Source organism: Cucurbita pepo, chromosome 13 (assembly GCF_057944985.1).
Source record: "Cucurbita pepo subsp. pepo isolate OVF chromosome 13, ASM5794498v1, whole genome shotgun sequence".
Classification (NCBI taxonomy): domain Eukaryota; kingdom Viridiplantae; phylum Streptophyta; class Magnoliopsida; order Cucurbitales; family Cucurbitaceae; genus Cucurbita; species Cucurbita pepo.
Genome location: NC_141810.1, coordinates 15,638,474 through 15,659,084, shown reverse-complemented (window position 1 = coordinate 15,659,084; position 20,611 = coordinate 15,638,474). Strand labels below are relative to the sequence as shown.

Genomic DNA, 20,611 nt, shown 5'->3' with positions numbered 1-20,611 from the left:
TTTACCTCATGTTGTATGATAATGAAAACCTAGAATTAAAACAAATTAACAAAAATAATATTTAAATTATTAAAAATACCTCGAGCACTTAAAAATGATTAAAAATAAAAATTTGAATTTCCCCATCCCAATTATAATTATTTTAAGAAGAAAATAGGAAAGGAAAAATAAATAAATAAAAATGGGGTTGGCTTCCGGACCTGTATTTATTCAATTATGCCTCGGGACACGTACCGAAATACAAGCCTGGCATAGTTCACAAATTTTAATATGTTATTTGTATTTATATATTATTAATACAATTGAAATTTCTTTCCATTTCATTCCGACTAGAAAAATCACTTCCTTTTAATATAGTTAAGCCAGACTATATATTCCCACTCCCTCCCTTTTCTTCGTCTTCTTCTCTCTCTCTTTCGCTCCCTATTTCTCTCCTCTCCTCTGTAGGTCTCTCTGTTCCCTCTGTCGTTGTTCCGAGGGTCCGAGGGTTTCGTCTTTGCCTCAGATCTCGCCTTGCCTCGACTTCTGCTTATAGGCGTCACGTATCTCTCTTCTTCTCTCTGTCTTTCCTCTGCTGTCTTGTTAGATCCGCGTGTGTTTTTGTTATCGAGCCATCATGGCGGCTGCCAGCGCTCCGATCACTATGAAGGAAGCCATGACGGTGTGTTTCCTCTTACCTTTTCTAAAATTTTGAATTATACACTCAGTAAGCTTAATTGGAAATGGTAATTGTGTTTTAGTCGATGTCGATGGATCTTTTAATGCTCAATTTTGTTCCGTGTTCGCATCCTTTGCTGCCTGCTTGATTTTTCGATTTAAGTTGTTTTGATTGTCTATCTCTTGTTGTAGTTGGCTCAGATCCGATACTGGTTCTGTTTAGATCTGCAACTTTGTGGTCTATCTTGCATTTGGTTATTCATTTCTGGCTTTTACTTTTCGTCTATTGAGTGCGCTAATTTTATTCCGGCCGCGAGATGGATTGTATACTAACTGATCGGGTTGTGTGATCTGATGACCTTTCAGCTTCCGAGCATTGGAATTAATCCGCAATTCATCACGTTCACGCACGTGACAATGGAATCAGATAAATATATTTGCGTCCGAGAAACAGCACCGCAGAACAGTGTTGTTATCATTGATATGAACATGCCAATGCAGCCATTGAGGAGGCCTATAACTGCGGACTCAGCACTTATGAATCCTAATTCTAGAATATTGGCTTTGAAAGGTGTTGTATAATTATGCTGAGTTAATAATTTTCTGTTTTCAATTATTGTTGTTGTAGAAATTCGAATATAAGAAATATAGGTTTTAGATTTTGAATAGATGATTTAATTTCGAATCCTTTGTCATCTGGGAAGATTTCCGCTAATGATTTTCTACAACATTCCATTGCTTAATGATGGCCAAGCTAGTGAGATTTAATTCAAATTCTGTCTAAATTGGGTTTGCTTGACCTAACATCTGCACGAGAAGATCATTTTACGTGCTCAACTTTCTAGGTTTTTGAGTTCAACTGTCATACATGCCTTAAAAGGAGTTTCAAAAGTAGTGTGTATAAAATGTTATATATTGTGAGGAATAAGCATCCTTATACACAGTCTCGTTCGTCTGGAAAGACAAGATTCAAACAACCATTTCTATTTGAAATATGCTGAACCACTTGAATTGAACTCACTCCATACCAACTTTATGTTTGTGAAAACAGAAATCCTCTTCTCTGACTCATGTGGCTCATTTTTTGATATAAGGTTTCTACCATTAGTCTGCGTTTATGTTTCTTTGCATTTTCTGTCACCTTTGTTGGACCTTACGTGTCTGTTTTGCACCATCATGTAGCTCAAGTCCAGGGATCAACTCAAGACCACCTACAAATATTCAACATTGAGATGAAGGCAAAAATGAAATCACATTTGATGCCTGAGCAGGTTGGAATTCCAATCTGTATTTTCAAATTGAAACTTTGAGATTGTTCCAGAGCATGATTTTCTCATTGAGATTCACAGTACGTGGCACTCATGAGTTTTCTTTGTTTATAGGTTGTCTTTTGGAAATGGATAACCCCTAAGACATTGGGCTTGGTCACACAAACTGCAGTATACCATTGGTCCATTGAAGGTTGGGAACATTTTCTATTTTCTTTTCAAGTAATCATCTCGGATATTAAACAATCTGTGTCATGGATTGTTCACTCCTATTTGTCTTCACCCTTGTTTCTTGTAGGTGATTCTGAACCTGTGAAAGTGTTTGAGAGAACAGCCAATCTGGCTAACAATCAGATTATAAACTATCGGTGTGATCCTTCTGAAAAGTGGTTGGTTTTGATTGGGATTGCACCTGGTTCACCTGAGGTATGTTATCGTTTTCTTAAAATTCCTGTTCTCCATGTAGATGGAACTTCTTATTTTTTTAATACAAATTTGTACATACAAAAAATTTCTGAATGATCAAAATGTGAATGGAGAAGTTCTTTTTTCTTCCACACATGACGGAAAAATGACACGGACAAAAATGCTGGATGCAACACATTTTACTGGTACTGGTTAGGTCTGATTTTAGAATCAGGACTTGTAAGGATATGTAATATACAGTGGTGTAGTTGTGGGACTAAAGCAATACCAACTCTGTTTATGGCTTAGGCTTCATTGTATAATAGTTTCCAAGCTGTGCTTCTTCCAGAAGCGAATTTGAAGACCATTCCAAGTGTTTTCGACCTTAGAACTTATTGGTTGTGGTTGCCACTCCAATTTCCTACTTGGCTGGTTGACCCACATCTTAGCCCTTTTGCCTTCTTCTTGAACATATATATCCATATATGGTGTGCTGAAATTTTATACTGCTTACATTTATTGTAATATGTAGAAATTATGATGCTTTTACAACTCTAGGGTTGATAGGTTTCCGATTTTCATTTTTTTTATTTAAATAGAGGCCACAACTTGTGAAAGGGAATATGCAACTTTTCTCTGTGGAGCAGCAGAGAAGTCAAGCTCTTGAAGCACATGCTGCATCATTTGCTCAATTTAAAGTAAGAGGCTTTTTGGTCATGTACTTCTTATGTTTTCTATGATTATTATTTTGCTTTATCTGTTTTATTTTATTTTATTTGAACAGCTTCCTGGAAACGAGAACCCTTCTACTCTTATATCCTTTGCCACAAAGACACTCAATGCTGGACAGATCACTTCCAAGTTACATGTCATTGAACTTGGTGCCCAGCCAGGTTAACTTGCTCTTATATATCCCATTTTGTTGTTTTCTTGGATTAATTTGTTGTGTAGTATTATGGATTGCTGGGTCAAGTTAACATTTGACCTAAAAATATTAGGTTTGGCTATTCTTTGACAGCACATCATCGTTTTTTTGTTGTGTTCACAATTTTTCGTGTTGCAATTTGTTTTGCTAAAGTGTCTTTATGGCTGTCTGTAGATATAATCCCCATTCCCGGTTCTCATCATGTCAGATGTAAAATATCCTTATTGTAATCTCATCTTTCAAATCTGTCATGTGCCTGGTAGACTGTGATTTGATTTGTTTTCTTAAATGAGTTTGGATATGTAATGCTGTTACTGACCTGAATGATTATTCATGCACAATCCTATCTTGAAAATTGATCCATACTATTGAGTCTTTGAGCGAGAGATTGTAAGAAATCATCAAACAAAAACCTTGGAAGTGTCTGAGGATAGTACTGAAGAACAAAAGCATGTTGAAGTAGTTCTATGAAGCCTCGCGTAGTGACGTTCTTAGACTTTTGCGAACATAGTTGTTATAATACATTTTCTAAATTTAATATTCACAGGAAAACCATCATTTACAAAGAAGCAAGCAGATCTCTTCTTTCCCCCTGATTTTGCTGATGACTTTCCTGTGGCAATGCAGGTATTAAAAAGTTACTCACTTGGTTTTTGCAAGATTCTTGTAACCCTTTTTTGTATTATTTTAGTGATATTTTTTCTAAATATATTTTTAATTTTTAAATTTTATTTATTTATTTACAGATCTCACACAAATATAATTTGATCTATGTGATCACCAAGCTTGGGCTGTTATTTGTATACGACTTGGAGACAGCTGCTGCTGTATATAGAAATAGGATCAGCCCAGATCCTATATTTTTGACTGCAGAGGCTTCTTCAGTGGGAGGATTTTATGCTATAAACAGGAGGGGTCAGGTGTTACTGGCTACTGTCAATGAACAAACAATTATCTCCTTCGTCAGTGGCCAGGTATGATCATGCCAGAATTTCCTTCTCTTTTGGAATTATGTTTTTATTTTATTTTTTATTCTGTATTATATAATTGAGACTAATGAATTTTTTTGTTGTCTATGACAGTTGAACAATTTAGAGCTTGCTGTCAATCTTGCTAAAAGGGGAAATCTTCCTGGTGCTGAAAATCTGGTAAGCTTGCTGTATAAGCATAGTTCTTTTGAACCCACCATCGGTTAGTCTATCCATTAGTCAAATAGGAAAGTTGGGGGTGGTTAAAAGAACCTTGAAGAATCCAATAAAACCAAACAGCATAAAGTGGCGGTGTTGGGTTCAAATAGTTGGAACTTGTTTGACAGAGGTTGGTTACTTGGTACCTCTTTTTATTTTATTCCTACGTACAAAAATTTACAAATAATCAATTTAGAGTGTTGAAATGAGCATTAGTATTTCATGAAATGCTAATTTCTAGAATTAGAAGGAAGACTAGAAGTGATTTTAAGATTTTAAGTATCAAAATAAGATGATATATGTCAATCAGGTGTCAATTTTATTTATTTATATATTTTATATATTTGCTTTGAAATAATCTACTAGAATAGATCAACTTGTTTTGTCATGTGAAAGAGTTGAAAATTTTTCGTCTAAACTTTGCTTTGTTCTTATTTTGCTTCACATTTATAATCTATGCCGTTGATTACCATTCATGCCACTCTTAAAAACTTTTGGGTGGTTGATACATTCTTCCACAACTTTCACAGGTTGTCCAGCGTTTCCAAGAACTTTTTGCTCAAACAAAGTACAAAGAAGCGGCCGAATTGGCTGCTGAGTCTCCTCAAGGGATCCTCCGTACACCAGATACTGTTGCAAAATTTCAGGCATTTTTCTTTCCCTTCTCTTTTCTTCCAGGTTGGTCATGATTGTGACCTTTGTAGGTGTCATGTTATGCTGTTTGTCTTTCCCTATTTTATTTTGTTTTGATATCTGAGAGCAACTTGCACTTTCTCTTTCGCATATATCTATATTTCTATTTGCTTTCTTTACTTCCTATCTTTCTCCATGGGCGATGGTGTTTTTTTCCTCTCCTTTTCTTTGAGGTATTAAATTGCTAAACAGTTAGTATAGCATAGTATTAGTGAAAATCAATGTTAGTAATTGGAGTATCTTTTCCCCTTGTATGAAACTAGATTTGGAAGACACTGTAACAAGAAAAATTGTATCCATGATGATGGTTGTGGGGACACCTTGAGGAAGTTTCTTTTTCATTTCTGAACTATACCATCGGCTTGTATTAATTATTGTATTAATTAAATGATGCAGAGTGTGCCGGTGCAAACTGGTCAAACACCACCTCTACTGCAGTATTTTGGAACTTTATTAACGAGAGGAAAGCTGAATGCATTTGAGTCATTGGAACTATCTCGTTTAGTTGTAAACCAGAACAAGAAGAACCTCTTGGAAAATTGGTTGGCTGATGACAAGTTGGAATGCAGTGAGGAACTAGGAGATCTTGTGAAGGTTTGATGTCCTCATTTTATTGGAGTCTCTTTTTTCTTGTTTCAGGGTTAAAAACTAACTACTCTTGCTTATTAATTCATGTGTTGTGTAGACTGTGGACAATGACCTGGCTTTGAAAATCTATATCAAAGCCAGAGCGACGCCAAAGGTAGTTGCTGCCTTTGCTGAGCGGAGGGAATTTGACAAGATCCTTATATATTCGAAACAGGTAAAGAAAGGTCTTTTCTCAGTTTAATATACAGAATTATCCCTTATCATTCTTCAGAATTTCATGAATTCCTAAAGTTAGTCCTATGCTGATTTATCTTTATTATTGCTCTTTGTTCTGTTTATCGAAAATTAGTCGAGTATCTTACCATTATAGTTGCGCTCTCTGTTTCTCTCTCTCTCTACATTAGTAATGATGGCAATTATGTTTTTAAAACTTTCTTTACTACAGTTCTGTTTTATAGTGTTATTTATTTAATTATTCTTCTGAAGGTCTTTGGACCATGACTGTTTTGAACAATAAACCATACTTCTCTTATCATTAGATTTTCCACATGTAGTTCTTGCAAGAATTGTTATGGAAGTTTTTCTTTGTTATAGGTTGGATACACACCGGACTACTTATTCCTTTTGCAAACAATTCTCCGAACGGATCCCCAGGTATGCAGATTCATAGTTAAATCCCTTGTTAACTCGTATATTTAATTGATATCTGGTCCTATAGAAAAAGGGAAAAAAAAAACGACCTCCAGGGGCAGCCACGTCGGCAAGGGATTGAGGTCTCTTGGTCGACGGGCTTAGAGGTCCCAAACTCAAACCTTCGGGTGAGCTTAATTCCAAAAACCGTGCGGAGCCTGGAGCTGGAGCAGGTGCTCCTAGTTATTGGAGAGCAAGGCTTAGTTATCAGGCAAATGAGAAATTAAAAATAAAAAAATAAAAATAAATAATAAATAAATAAAATACTGTCATGAATTAGTATGGATGTTCCCTCCTCCCATTTGTTTTGGGAGACTGAGAATTTATTTTCCTGATTTGTAGGGAGCAGTTAACTTTGCATTGATGATGTCACAAATGGAAGGAGGTTGCCCTGTTGACTACAACACAATAACTGATCTTTTTCTTCAGGTTTGTTATATCTTCGCAAACGTTTTAGCTAGGAATTTTAATTGTGATTGATAGTGCTACCATGTTTCTCATCTTTTTTTTTTTTTTTCGTGCATCATTAAAAAATGCCGAGTATTTTTTTAGCTTTACATTTTGTTGTATTACAACTATTTGTCTGAATGGGTCGTTACATGTGATTCTTATAATTCTTACAATAAGGTTCCTGCTTTGATTTTTCCCAGAGGAATTTGATTCGTGAGGCTACTGCTTTCCTGTTAGATGTTTTGAAGCCAAATCTACCTGAGCATGCTTTCCTCCAGACAAAGGTTTTTTCCCTCACCTTTCTTAATTAACAACCACTTATACCTGCTGATGGCACTATTAAAACTCTGTCTATTGATTTTTGTTGCACAGGTCCTAGAGATCAATCTTGTAACTTTTCCAAATGTAGCTGATGCCATATTGGCTAACGGAATGTTTAGTCATTATGATAGACCTCGAATTGCCCAACTTTGTGAAAAGGCTGGGCTTTACGTGCGAGCTTTGCAGGTAGGACTACTTTTAGCAATGCAATCTCTTTTCCAATTCTATTATACCGCTATAATCTTTATGGACTTGGGTTTATTGTTAATTCTACCTGCTTGCAGCATTATACAGAGCTACCAGATATTAAACGAATCATTGTGAACACACATGCTATTGAGCCACAGGTTTGTCTAGTTATTTGTTGTATCTCTTATCTACTACCAGGAGTATGTATATTCGATCTTACATTTGGTTATCTGCAGTCACTTGTAGAATTTTTTGGTACCTTGTCTCGTGAGTGGGCTTTGGAGTGTATGAAGGACCTTTTGCTTGTCAATCTCAGAGGCAACCTTCAGATTATTGTGCAGGTAAACTAGCAATCTTTCCATTTCTTTTTTAATGTTTGTTTAATTTAAGGGGGTGTTAGCATAGCAAAGCAAAATTAACAGTTAAGATTCTGATGTTTATTTGTACAGGTTGCAAAGGAATATTGTGAACAGTTGGGGGTTGATGCGTGCATAAAACTTTTTGAACAATTTAAGTCATATGAGGGCTTGTACTTTTTCTTGGGGTCATATTTGAGTTCGAGGTAATTTTTCTAGTTAGAAATAATACTATGGGAGGTTGTTTATGGTTTTATGATTTAATTTTAAATTTTTCTTTTTAAAATTTTCTGGTACAGTGAGGATCCTGACATTCACTTCAAGTACATTGAGGCTGCTGCAAAAACAGGACAGATTAAGGAGGTCGAACGTGTAACAAGAGAATCAAACTTCTATGATGCAGAGAAAACCAAGAACTTTTTAATGGAAGCTAAGCTTCCTGATGCACGTCCTTTAATTAATGTGTGTGACCGGTTTGGATTTGTTCCAGATCTCACACATTACCTTTACACCAATAACATGCTCCGGTACATTGAAGGCTATGTTCAAAAGGTATGTATCATTTTTAGTGTGGTTCACTTTCCATCTTTCCATTTTGATTAAAATAATTATATCAAGGTTATTGCTGTTTAAATCAAATTTGATGGCATAATCTGGTAGGTGAACCCTGGGAATGCACCTTTAGTTGTGGGCCAGCTGCTGGATGATGAGTGTCCTGAAGATTTCATTAAAGGATTAATTCTCTCAGTAAGATCTTTGCTTCCTGTGGAGCCCCTAGTGGATGAATGTGAAAAAAGGTGGTGTTTCCGATGCCTTTTTCCTTATTTACTTGTCTCTTAATAGATTTTTTCTCTGTATGGGTCATATACAATCACGAGATCTGATTAATTTATTTGATTCAGAAATCGGTTGCGGTTACTTACTCAATTTTTGGAGCATCTGGTGAGTGAGGGAAGTCAGGATGTCCATGTGCATAATGCTCTGGGTAAAATAATTATTGATAGCAACAATAATCCAGAGCACTTCCTCACCACCAATCCGTACTATGATTCCCGTGTTGTGGGTAAATATTGTGAAAAACGTGATCCCACTTTAGCTGTTGTGGCCTATCGACGTGGACAGTGTGATGATGAGCTTATTAATGTTACAAACAAGAACTCATTGTTCAAACTGCAAGCAAGGTTAGTGATATATTAGAAAATTTTAATTGTTTATCTAGGTTGGATGCATTATCAGCAATATGATTTACTCCGAACTGTCATGCAGATATGTGGTTGAGAGGATGGATGGTGATCTCTGGGAGAATGTTCTTAACCCTGAAAATGAATATAGAAGGCAGCTCATTGATCAAGTTGTATCAACAGCCTTGCCAGAAAGCAAGAGTCCAGAGCAAGTTTCAGCTGCTGTTAAGGCTTTTATGACAGCAGACCTGCCACACGAGTTAATTGAACTTCTCGAAAAGATTGTCCTTCAAAACTCTGCATTTAGTGGAAACTTTAATCTGCAAAATCTGCTTATATTGACAGCCATCAAGGCAGATCCTTCCAGAGTTATGGACTACATTAACAGACTGGATAATTTTGATGGACCTGCAGTCGGTGAAGTGGCTGTGGAGGCACAGCTGTATGAAGAGGCATTTGCAATTTTCAAGAAGTTCAACTTGAATGTTCAAGCTGTCAATGTCTTGTTGGATAACATTCAAAGTATTGAAAGAGCTGTAGAGTTTGCATTCCGGGTTGAAGAAGATGCAGTTTGGAGCCAGGTTGCAAAGGCTCAACTAAGGGAAGGATTGGTGAGCGATGCTATTGAGTCTTTTATCCGTGCAGATGATGCCACTCAATTTCTGGAAGTCATTCGTGCCGCTGAGGATGCAAATGTGTATCATGACCTAGTTAGGTACCTTTTGATGGTTAGGGAGAAGTCTAAAGAACCCAAGGTGGACAGTGAGCTCATATATGCCTATGCTAAAATTGATCGGTTGACTGAGATTGAAGAATTTATTCTCATGCCAAATGTGGCTAATCTTCAGAATGTTGGCGATCGGTTGTATGATGAAGCCTTATATGAGGCTGCTAAAATTATATTTGGCTTCATATCTAACTGGGCCAAGTTGGCTGTCACTCTTGTAAAACTGAAACAGTTCCAAGGTGCTGTTGATGCAGCACGAAAAGCAAACAGTGCAAAGACATGGAAGGAAGTGTGCTTTTCTTGTGTTGATGCTGAAGAATTCCGCTTGGCACAAATATGTGGTCTTAACATTATTATCCAGGTGAACATTACAATCAAATTCAACCTGCTTAATTTTTGCTATCTCTTATCTCCTCATTTTATTTTACTTTTACCTCTTAGGATGTGCCTGTGTACAAAGATGTAAAAACCAATGTCTATTTTGAATTCCTAGGGATGCTGTTTTTTATATGCTTATGTTTCCCCCTTACTGTATTGTGATGTGTGATGTGACTTGGTAATTGATTAACCATCCTGTGGTGCCTCAATGAATAGGTGGATGATCTGGAGGAGGTCAGTGAATATTATCAGAATAGAGGATGTTTCAATGAATTAATCTCTCTAATGGAGAGTGGACTGGGGCTTGAGCGTGCTCATATGGGTATCTTCACTGAGTTGGGAGTTTTGTATGCTAGATACCGCCACGATAAGCTTATGGAGCATATCAAACTTTTCTCAACTCGGCTGAATATTCCCAAGCTTATACGAGCTTGTGATGAACAGCAGCATTGGAAGGAACTTACCTATTTGTATATCCAGTATGATGAATTTGATAATGCTGCAACTACCATCATGAATCATTCTCCCGAAGCATGGGATCACATGCAGTTTAAAGATGTTGCTGTCAAAGTTGCTAATGTGGAATTGTATTACAAGGCTGTGCATTTCTACTTGCAAGAGCATCCTGATCTTATTAACGATCTTCTTAATGTGCTTGCACTTCGTGTAGACCACACACGAGTTGTTGATATTATGAGGAAGGTTATACTTCGGGGCCCTTTTTTTTTCTTACACTGATTCCTTACTTTGGTAGTCGTCTTGGCTCTTGATGCTGAGTGCATTCCTTTCTCTTGGATATTAGGCTGGTCACTTGTTGCTTGTGAAGCCATACATGATTGCAGTTCAGAGCAACAATGTGTCTGCTGTGAATGAGGCCTTGAATGGAATATATGTTGAGGAGGAAGACTATGATAGATTGCGCGAATCAACTGATTTGCACGATAATTTTGATCAAATAGGTCTTGCACAGAAGGTGAGTGATGTTTTCCAGTTGGATGAGTAATAAATCTTGTTGCAAAAATTTAATGATGTGCTTTTGTGCAGATCGAAAAGCATGAGTTACTTGAAATGAGACGTGTTGCAGCCTACATATACAAAAAAGCCGGAAGATGGAAGCAATCCATTGCCTTGTCAAAGAAAGACAATCTCTACAAGGATGCAATGGAGACAGCATCCCAATCTGGTGACCGTGAACTTGCCGAGGAGTTGCTTGTTTACTTCATCGAACAAGTATGTTTGATATTTTTTGTTGTTTAAACAAGCATGCTCATGCATTTTGACGCAAAATTTTGAAATATTGAATGTTAAATTGCTAAGAGTGATGGAGCCACAAGGTTAAAGTAACTGCAGATCCAATAATTGAAAACTGTGTCAGCGTTCAATTGTTCTCGCTGGATGTGAAACAAAGCTCTTTATTATTTTATTTTTTTATTTTTTTTTTATTTTTTTTGGACTTACTTGGATCTAAAATTTTCACTACAAGATCCACAATTTGAATAACAGAAAATCCAATTTTTACAATTGGGTCAAATAGATCAAATTCTTGTATCTGGGATGCGGGTAAAAGCATTTCCTTTATTTCTTGTGTGAACATGGGTTGCTTGGTGCTTTTGGTTGAGGTGGCCTTGATCTCATATATGATTTCTTGCTTTTTAGCTCTGCTATGTATGTAGCATTTTCTATACTCAGAAAGTCGGCAAATGAAATTAGTTTTGATCTTTTTATAAATGGTTCTGTGCAGGGAAAGAAGGAATGCTTTGCTTCATGCCTCTTTGTTTGTTATGACTTGATTCGGGCAGATGTTGCTCTTGAACTTGCCTGGGTCAACAACATGATCGACTTTGCTTTCCCATACCTGTTGCAGGTGACTTCTCTTAATTCATACCACTTTTTATTATCCAGGTTTATTGGTAGGACTTTAAATCTGAAGATTCTTTGGTTTCCACCAATGTTTTCTGGGAACTTTGGAACTTGGGTTTTGGTTCTGATGAAATTGATCTTCCAAGTTAAGCCGTTAGCTGTCTTCCTCCTAGCATATCTGGGGTGTTTGGCTCACAGTTCTTGTTTGTGTAACCTAGGGTTAAATAGTCAAGGCTATGTTTGGATAGGAAGTTTTCATATTCTGGCCTATGAGCTTACAAATCTCACATTCTAAACTTAATAGTATTCCAAGTTAGAAAACTATACATGGGAAATTTACCTGTTATTATACCTCATTATAACTTTCATCAATGAAATTGTTTTTTTATTAGAAAAAACTCATTAACAAAATTGATCATAAACCCATAAATCAAATACAAATACAGACAACACCAAACCCTAGTTTCTAACTCATTCTATTGCACAATCTTTTAACATAAATGACACAAACCTAGACTTTCCAACACCAAGCTTAAAAAATTGAGGCTTATTTAGAACCTTGACCTAACATACCTTTGGAAACTATCTACAAATGCTTGTTGCTCAGCTAAGTTAAGTTAGATCTTACAGATTTCTTGTGGCCTTTGTCATCGGTTAGTCTTCATTGTTAAGAAAAATATGATTATCTACATAACATAGTAGTATGTGACCTGCTGAAATTTTTTCTTTATATTGCAGTTTATCAGAGAATATACCGGAAAGGTTGATGAACTTGTGAAGGACAAGATTGAGGCTCAGAAAGAAGTCAAGGCCAAAGAGAAGGAAGAGAAGGACGTTATTGCTCAGCAGGTAAATCCCTCAGTTTTTGTGTCAGGCTCTTATCAATTTGTTGCCCCTTTGCATCATCCCAGCTGTTCAATGTTTCTTTCTGTATTCTGATTGTGAGCTTCAACCGCAGAACATGTATGCTCAGTTGCTGCCTCTTGCTTTGCCTGCACCGCCAATGCCTGGTATGGGAGGGGGACCAGGAATGCCAGGCTTTGCGCCTCCACCACCACCAATGGGTGGATTGGGAATGCCACCAATGCCACCTTTCGGCATGCCACCGATGGGTAGCAGCTATTAAAAAAATAGAAAACCCTAGTAAAAAAATGCGGGAATCGACCATAGATTCTGGGGAGAGTTGAACCCTGCAACAAATGGGGGGCTTTTCTTACTTTAATTTTATGCTTCTCCCCCACTTCTTCTACGGGTGAATAATTCTCGAATTTTTGTCGTTCTGTTCCTGTGTTATAGTGTTGTGGACTTGTCTTGTAATATTCTTTTGTTAGTGCAGGCATTTTTTTGGATGCTGGGCAGCAACCTGAGGGTTCTGTATTTTAAGATTTTTTTTTTTCTCCTCCATTGTAGCCTGGCCTTTCATTAGGAAATGCTGCTTTAAATGATGATAAAAACCAGATTCATAGATTTTCGTTTTTCCTTCGGTTCCTTCCCCTGCCCCTCTATTGCTGATGGATATGCTTAGTTCTTGTTTGGTTACCGTGTTTCATCGGTCTTCTTTGAGTGATGCTTTTCATTTCGTACCACTTCTGCTGTGAATAATTCTTTCAATCAACTTTGAAAATTATGAGTTTATTATAACTTAAGGTTCTTCCGAGCTGTATCGGTTTGAAGATTCAATAAGCGGCGGGAGAGGGACGAAGAAACGAGATCGGCTACTAGAGACGAGCAAGAGCCTCTGCTTTATGATTGAATCTATGGAGGTGATGTAATTTGAGTTTTGCAACTACCATCTTCTTTTGGATGTCTCCAACATCATTATGCCTTAGCACTACTGTATGGACGTTTTCTTGGAAATTTTAGTTTAGCCAGTGTTCTCGCCTTTAAATAGGTGCACATGCGGGTAGTTGCAAGTAGACCAGGGTCCACTAACTTCTAAGTTTATAGCCCGATTGTGTACGTCTAGGAACAAACAGTGAATTGTTCTGAATTGATAGAACTTTTTGATAATCTAAACTTATGAGAGAGAGAGAGAGAGAGAGAGAGAGAGAGTCGTATGGTTCACATAAGTTGTATATGGTTGCGGCTGCGATGGAGATGTCAATTATATGGTGGACAGGAACACGTTGATGGAGTTATATTATTATTATTATGATTTGGCACATTTTTCTCGTATGTCTGTTGCCGACGAAATTATTCGTCTCAACCCAATCCCCATCCACACACCACACTCTCTTCTCATCTACCTGAAGCAACCCCCCACACTCGTCTTCTCTTCAAATTAGTGCAAAAAGACGGGAAATTATGGCCCCCACATGATTTTGAGATGGGACTTTTGCAATTTCGAGTAGTTGATCAGAAGTCGTATCAATCTTTAATACATTCAATTACATGGTTTGTGCAAAACGGGGCCCTACATTATGGCCCCCCTTTTTGCATTGCAGTTCAAGCTTTGTTGTTTCCTTCTTCTGTCAACAAAGACCACCGATTCTTTCTGAACAAGCCGCTAAGGTAAAGGCTCTCTCTCTCTCTCTGGGAATCCTATTCAAGAGAAGATGCTTTAGTTGGTAAAGTTGTTTGAGGGTTTCTTCTTTCCCTCTTTCTAATCTTTTACACGACTGTAACTGTTAACAGGCACATCCACAAAGCTACATGAAAAGTCGCCTACAAAAAGATGCATAAGTTACTTGGAAACATGGAGGACCTGTTGGTATGGAGTGTAAAGCGCTGGGCTCCATTTTCAGCCTCCATAATGGAAATATTCAGTATTATATCCTGAAACTCTCAGTCTTGGTTGTTTTTCTATTTTTATGTCTCGAGATATTCTTTTCATAATAAATCTGTATGACCTTATCTTGGAAGGGGAAGAGAAAAATAGATCCTATGTTTAAAGACACAGTACTGTGAATTTTAGAGTACTAAACTGATAGTGTATAGATAGGATTGTAAGGGAAAGGAGGTTTTTTGACGCAAACCCATAAAAGAACTTGCCATAAGTCCAAATGGGTCGGAGTTGATTCTGTATGGAGATGGAAATTTTCTGTGATAGTTCATCCCAAAATCAAAGATCCTTTGGATCTGCCTCTGTTTCCAGGGCAATATGGGATTGGGATCTCGTTAGATCCAACAATTAGTCGAGTTCCTTGGTGTGTCTGTTTATGGCTATGTTTCATTTTTTTTTTCTTTGCTGAAAACAATGATTTAAATTTGGTGGGTAATGGTTTTACATAAGGACAATCTTTAATTGATCAGATCGTGGAGGCTTAGCTTTATCAGAGGGAAAAACGGAAACTTCAAACTGAAACGACAGCCATACACAGCCAAAAATGATTTTCGGTTTGACGAATTAAAGGCTATTGGACATCACACCAATCACCATCAAGATATAAAGATCACACACATTATTATTATTGTTGTTGTTATTAGTGCAATCAACAGTAGCTCTCCAGATGCAACCATAAAAACTAAACTTTGAGACGGATTTAAGAAGACTGGCCCTGCCTCCCCTTCTGGCATCAGTTATGGAGGATAACTGGGATAAGCCTGAGGGGCTAGATTCAAGCCCTGAACCTTCTCTGCGTCTTCCATGGGTGATTAATCCTCAGCCTTCAAGCTCAACAGAGCTTCGGATTGATGGGTTCCCTTCGTTTTCGACTCCAGTAGAAGGAATTATTGGTGAAGACAGAGCAGCTTCTGCTTCCAAGAGCCATAGCCAAGCGGAAAAGAGGCGTAGGGACAGAATCAATGCTCAGCTTGCAACCCTTCGGAAACTCATTCCCAAATCTGATAAGGTCCTCTTCTCTCTCTCTCTCTCTCTCTCTCTACCTTTCTCTTTCTAACTGGGATGACCAGAAACACTGAACATAGCAAAAAGCATCTACTTTTCCATTCTCCTAGTTGATAACAGATCCCATGCTCAGAGACTCATCTTCTTTGTTTGTTTGTATGGCAGATGGATAAGGCAGCTCTGTTGGGAAGCGCGATCGATCAAGTGAAAGATCTGAAGCGAAAAGCAATGGAAGCCAGCAAGAACATGACAGTCCCAACAGACATGGATGAAGTAACTATTGACTCCACCATGGTTGAAGACCACAGCAGGAACAATACTGAGATTAAGGTATCAGTGAGCTGCGACGATCGACCAGAACTGTTCACAGAGCTCATCCAAGTGATCAAGGGGCTGAGGCTTACCACAATAAGGGCTGATATGGCTAGTGTTGGTGGCCGCATTAAAAGCATACTTGTCCTTGGCAATAAAGATGGTGAAAAAAGTGTCTGCTTAAACACTGTTCAGCAGTCTCTTAAATTAGTTTTAAGTCGATTGTCATCGTCGTCGAGTGCTTCGACCTATCGTATTAGAAGTAAACGACAGAGGTTCTTCCTCCCTTCTCATTATTCCCAGTAATCTTTCTTCTTCAATAATTTAGTTGGGAACACCCCACACCGGCTCTGTTGAGTGACACTGATGCTACAATAATACAATCACAATGGATTGAACAAAAGATTAAGAGAGTAAAATCCAGAGCCTCATGAAGAAAGATTATGGAGAATTGAAGCTGTGGAAGCACAGCAACAACCGTCTCTCACGTGAAAAGAGGGAGCTTTGCAGTTGGACTCATAGTTGGAAAAAAGAAGTAGATAGGGTGAAATCCATATGAACACGTCCTGGGTCAGTCGCCGTTATAGCACATTCTCAGTCTCGTCGAGTTCATTTTTTCTTGTAGCAATGCAGATAGCTATTTCTTGAGGACATGCCGGTAAACAAATCCAAAACTCTACTTTGATCGAAACTGAGATGTGTACATAGACGATCGGTAAAGAAAACGTTACATTTGGATTGAACATCACTATAAAATTTAAAATTGAAACGAAGTTCATGTCTTTATCATCATCTGATAAAAAATGGTAGAAAGGAGATCAGCATACCACGCTTTGTCCCACTTGTTATGCTTACAAACGTATAAGATATGAATTTTTCCTTCATTCCCAAAACTGAATCTAACCAAATAGACAACAGGGAAGCAATCGGCTATCCCGAGTTGGACAAACATGCATAGATTAATAAATAATGGCATCCATCCAGACGCAATATAAGCAACAAACCCATCATCTCATTTGCCAGTGCTAAAAAAAAAGGCTCTAATCTGAATGAACAGAGAGTTGCAATTATAAGGCGTTGAATGAAAACATTGTTATTCATCCTTATGCCATACTAGCTTGATCCTGTCCAACCTTGTATTCTTTCTAATATGAACACTCTGTTACAAGACATAGTCCTCGGCATTTCCACTTCTAAGATTAATTATACACTTAACAAATATATAAAATTAATCCGCCGTCACTGATAAAACTGAGATTAAATCCAACACAGGCAACTAAAACCCAATTAATCAGTTCATGTAAAGCAGAAGATTTAGAAAGTTCAAAACATCAGAATACGTCTAAAGATAAAATAATGGAGGGGAGTATTGGCCCAAAGTAATCTTCTGCCGAGTGCATGAACTCATTTGAAACTAATCGTTTGATTTGAACACTATCTTCGGGACACTACACAGAAGCTATTTTGACATCGATCAGTATATTCTAAGGGTAACAAAGCAGGAAGGATCGACTCCAATCTTAAACGCGATCAATTAAGGCGTTTACATGCTTGCAGCAATGGAATGCCAGAACAGGTCACTGCTAATACGTTCATGTTGACAAGCAATTTAGGTTGCGGTTTCATGATTGGATCACGAAGAAAAACTATAGAAATAAATGGGGAAAACAAACATACCATCAACCGACGTTTAAAAAACTCCAGACAGTGAATTCAATAATGTAGATCTCAGAGTGATTAAGTCGAACAAAATTGCACATTGAAACTAAAAAAAAAACTCGATAAAAATCCAACAGAAACACAAGAATTCAACTATTACTCGTCCTATATCAGTAACGACTAAAAGAACGATTCTCTTTTTATTTAAAACAGACACAAACTACTTGGATCTTTGCCTCATCTTTCGACGCTTCCTCTTCAATCTCCTCATTCTCTTCTTCTTCCACTGATAATCGAAAGAAAAAAAAACAAAACAACAAGAAATATTTATCGTGGAACCAAGCAATACGAGTAAAAAAAAAAAAAAAAACTTCATTCCAATACTTGGAAACTTACCTTAGCCCTCATGTTGAAGACCTGCTAACCGATGAGCCAAAAAACAACACTGGTCCTGCAAACGAGGCGAGTGACAGGATCGACTACGTTCTGGATGCTACGGCTTCGGATTTATATACACATGAACAAAACCCTAATTTAAAGTTGAATTTTAATGGGCCACTTCGGGCCGTTTTTGGGCCTTGTAACTCATCGAAATGGCCCAATACTACAAAAGACATGCCTAGAAACCGAATTTTGTAATTTAAATTATTTTTAAAAAACTAAAATATACGTATTTTTGTTAATTTAATTTAGTATTATGTTTTAAATTGGTTACACTAAATTTTTATGTCTAAGAAAACAATACTTAATAATTAGAAGAGGAAGAGGATTGCGGAGAGGGCATAACGGGGAGAGAGGAGGCCATGGAGGAGAAGGAGAAGACTGAGTTGTGCTCGGTAACTGTAGAGGATGATGGCGGCACGGCCCGTAGGCATGGGCGGCGTCTTCAGCGGTGGAGGAAGTACGGAGGCTCTTGCGGGGGCGCTTACGGGGCTCACGAATCGCGGTAACGAAAGTGCTTATCTTGTATTGTTGTCGATCCTAGTTAATGTGCTTTATCTTAATTCTTTGTTTTCCTTTCAAATCAATCTTGTCCGGTTCAATGAATGGGAACTGAGAAGATAAGATCTGGGCTTGGAGGGCCCAACAGGTTTTCGGGCCCAGTCTCATTTTTCTTGGCCCAATCATGATAGTTTCAGACCACGACCACAAGTCCCAATCTTACAATTTCAAAGCTCCTCTTCCATTGAACCTGCAACCAGCAATTCCATCCCGTCCCATCCCATGGATGCCCTTCATGAATGCTTCTTTCTCCTTTTTATGAGAATTATAACCATATCATGAACTGCTTACTCTACTTATATGCTCGTACAATCGAATATCAAAACAAGAAATTCTCAACTACAATCATGTTGGGCTTCTTTATACAGAAACAAAAAAAATGAAAATCTTCATCAAACCCTGATGATAGAGACAGAGAGACAGAGAGACAGAGCTCAAAGTTTCAAGCTTTAAATGGATAAGGAAAGTGGGTGAAGTCACATAAATATCCATATTGGGTGATTGCGGAAGAGCTCTGCCCTGCAGCGATGCTCAATCCACCATAAGGCATATTAACAACACAATTTTCCAAAACACCCAAAGAAGAAGAAAAGGTGTTATAATTATGATCAGAATCAGCATAACGAGCAAGGCGAGCTTTGGCGATGGCAAGATCATGTTGAAGCTCCACCAATTTAGTCTGCAACAGAGCTATGGCACCGATGCAGCCATAAACAGGGTCCCTCAGCCTGGCCTCAGCCTCATAAGCCAAAGAGTTCACAGTGTCCTCTCTCTGCTCCTCAGGCACCTCAGTCAGAATCTTGCTCACATTACTGGCCCCAAAAACCTTATGAACTTTGGCAAACTTCTTAGGCTCATCAGACCGAAAATAAGGCGCAAATATGCATGTGGGAGTGCACCTTCTCTTGAGCAATTTGCAGGCTGCACAAGAAGAAGAAGAGCGAGTCTCATGGCAACCTCTCATGGCTGCTCCTTCTTCATCATGTCAATAAAAAAGAATATCATATTCATATTCTTTGCAACAGAGGATGTGTATTTATATACATAATAAAGGATTGGTTGGGGAGTAGGTGAAAGATGAGGCGATAGAGGGGGTGGGGCCTAAATTGGTTGTGGGGTTTGAAGAGTAAATGAAGGATTGAAAGATTGAAAGAGAGTATTCAAGGAAAAAGAAGAAACACTTTAAATAGTTTTATGAGAAGTGGGAATTAAAGAACATGGGGGGGTGCCATTATTTGTGCTCCTAACTTAGGATGAGACATCATATTTGTGGTCGGTGTAGCTGCCAAAAGACTGGTACAATACAGGAACAGGGGTGCTTGCTCGAGTGAAAGGAAGTGCTGAAGGGATACAAACAGTCCCATCAAACAAAGTGTTGGACAAGGACGATAATGGAATTCCCAGAACCCACTTGTTAAAGAATGGTCGTCGTTTTCCCCAAAGCAGAGTTTCAAAAAACAGAGAGAAATGGCTTGTTTGGGCAATGGAAAAACAGAGCATGGTTGGGGGATGTTGAATTTGCGGTCTCTGTTTGGTGTGGTTTACTGTAACTCTTCTTTATGCTGCTTTCCTCCTCTTCCACTAATTTGCGTAGGCCCCCTTGCTTTGGACTGCATTTGTACGACTCAACATTTCTGTAGGACCCATATAATGAAGAGACAAGTGAAGTTGGGCTTTATCATTGGGCTTTTCTCTTGAAGCCCACTTTAGAAAAGTCAACCCACCTGCATATAGTTTGACAAAGTTAGTGTGGTGCAAGTAATGCATGGTTTTGAAGATATAAAATTGGTTGGGGATCTGACTATTTTGAGGAGGCAGGAAATTGCTCCAAGTGGCAGCTACCCAGAAGTTCTCCTATTGTCATACAGTCAGCCAAACAAACAGAGACTGCCAAAACACAAAACTCTTCCAATGAATTTAATAATTTTCAGGTTTGAAGGAGTTTTGAAGCTTTCCTCCTAGGAATCTATGTCTGA

The 20,611-nt window shown here is 38.0% G+C and overlaps 3 protein-coding genes across 6 annotated transcripts; 2 read left to right on the top strand and 1 right to left on the bottom strand.

Moving 5' to 3' along the window:
• The first annotated feature begins 369 nt into the window (after window positions 1-369).
• Window positions 370-13,350, top strand: LOC111809413 (clathrin heavy chain 1). 2 transcript variants are annotated; one of them, XM_023695864.2, is made up of 30 exons: window positions 371-661; window positions 1,024-1,228; window positions 1,840-1,928; window positions 2,040-2,118; window positions 2,224-2,351; window positions 2,930-3,028; window positions 3,115-3,223; window positions 3,803-3,882; window positions 4,002-4,229; window positions 4,338-4,403; window positions 4,973-5,089; window positions 5,532-5,729; window positions 5,821-5,937; window positions 6,318-6,377; window positions 6,756-6,842; window positions 7,064-7,147; window positions 7,236-7,370; window positions 7,469-7,531; window positions 7,610-7,714; window positions 7,823-7,935; window positions 8,029-8,281; window positions 8,390-8,526; window positions 8,632-8,910; window positions 8,996-9,998; window positions 10,232-10,717; window positions 10,818-10,988; window positions 11,060-11,245; window positions 11,757-11,879; window positions 12,614-12,724; window positions 12,834-13,350. In XM_023695864.2, exons 1-30 carry the CDS (start codon window positions 617-619, stop codon window positions 12,999-13,001), a joined length of 5,124 nt encoding a protein of 1,707 aa, XP_023551632.2. In that variant the 5' UTR covers window positions 371-616; the 3' UTR covers window positions 13,002-13,350. The 2 variants fall into 2 exon arrangements, with proteins under 2 accessions (XP_023551631.2, XP_023551632.2); XM_023695863.2 differs by having other exon boundaries at window positions 370-661; window positions 7,469-7,714.
• An 817-nt stretch (window positions 13,351-14,167) lies between these two features.
• Window positions 14,168-16,747, top strand: LOC111808211 (transcription factor bHLH51). Of its 3 annotated transcripts, none has more exons than XM_087129563.1 (3): window positions 14,168-14,386; window positions 14,510-15,666; window positions 15,828-16,747. In XM_087129563.1, exons 2-3 carry the CDS (start codon window positions 15,397-15,399, stop codon window positions 16,278-16,280), a joined length of 723 nt encoding a protein of 240 aa, XP_086985689.1. In that variant the 5' UTR covers window positions 14,168-14,386; window positions 14,510-15,396; the 3' UTR covers window positions 16,281-16,747. The 3 variants fall into 3 exon arrangements, with proteins under 3 accessions (XP_086985689.1, XP_086985691.1, XP_086985690.1); XM_087129565.1 differs by lacking the exon at window positions 14,168-14,386 and having other exon boundaries at window positions 14,401-14,640; window positions 15,128-15,666; XM_087129564.1 differs by lacking the exon at window positions 14,168-14,386 and having other exon boundaries at window positions 14,401-15,666.
• Window positions 16,748-17,663: 916 nt separating this feature from the next.
• On the bottom strand, window positions 17,664-19,790 carry LOC111808214 (LOB domain-containing protein 21). Its single transcript, XM_023694058.2, has 2 exons — window positions 18,030-19,790; window positions 17,664-17,919 (listed from the first exon to the last, which is right to left on the bottom strand). The coding sequence occupies exon 1, from the start codon at window positions 19,597-19,599 to the stop codon at window positions 19,078-19,080; it is 522 nt and encodes a 173-aa protein (XP_023549826.2). The 5' UTR covers window positions 19,600-19,790; the 3' UTR covers window positions 17,664-17,919; window positions 18,030-19,077.
• Window positions 19,791-20,611: the final 821 nt, after the last annotated feature.

Coding starts and splice junctions, on each gene's coding strand:
- LOC111809413 (XM_023695863.2), top strand. CDS start 617: ATGGCGGCTGCCAGCGCTCCGATCACTATGAAGGAAGCCATGACG. Junction 662..1,023: donor CTATGAAGGAAGCCATGACG/GTGTGTTTCCTC, acceptor ATGACCTTTCAG/CTTCCGAGCATTGGAATTAA. Junction 12,725..12,833: donor AGGACGTTATTGCTCAGCAG/GTAAATCCCTCA, acceptor CTTCAACCGCAG/AACATGTATGCTCAGTTGCT.
- LOC111808211 (XM_087129563.1), top strand. CDS start 15,397: ATGGAGGATAACTGGGATAAGCCTGAGGGGCTAGATTCAAGCCCTGAA. Junction 15,667..15,827: donor TCATTCCCAAATCTGATAAG/GTCCTCTTCTCT, acceptor TTTGTATGGCAG/ATGGATAAGGCAGCTCTGTT.
- LOC111808214 (XM_023694058.2), bottom strand. CDS start 19,599: ATGAGAGGTTGCCATGAGACTCGCTCTTCTTCTTCTTGTGCAGCCTGC.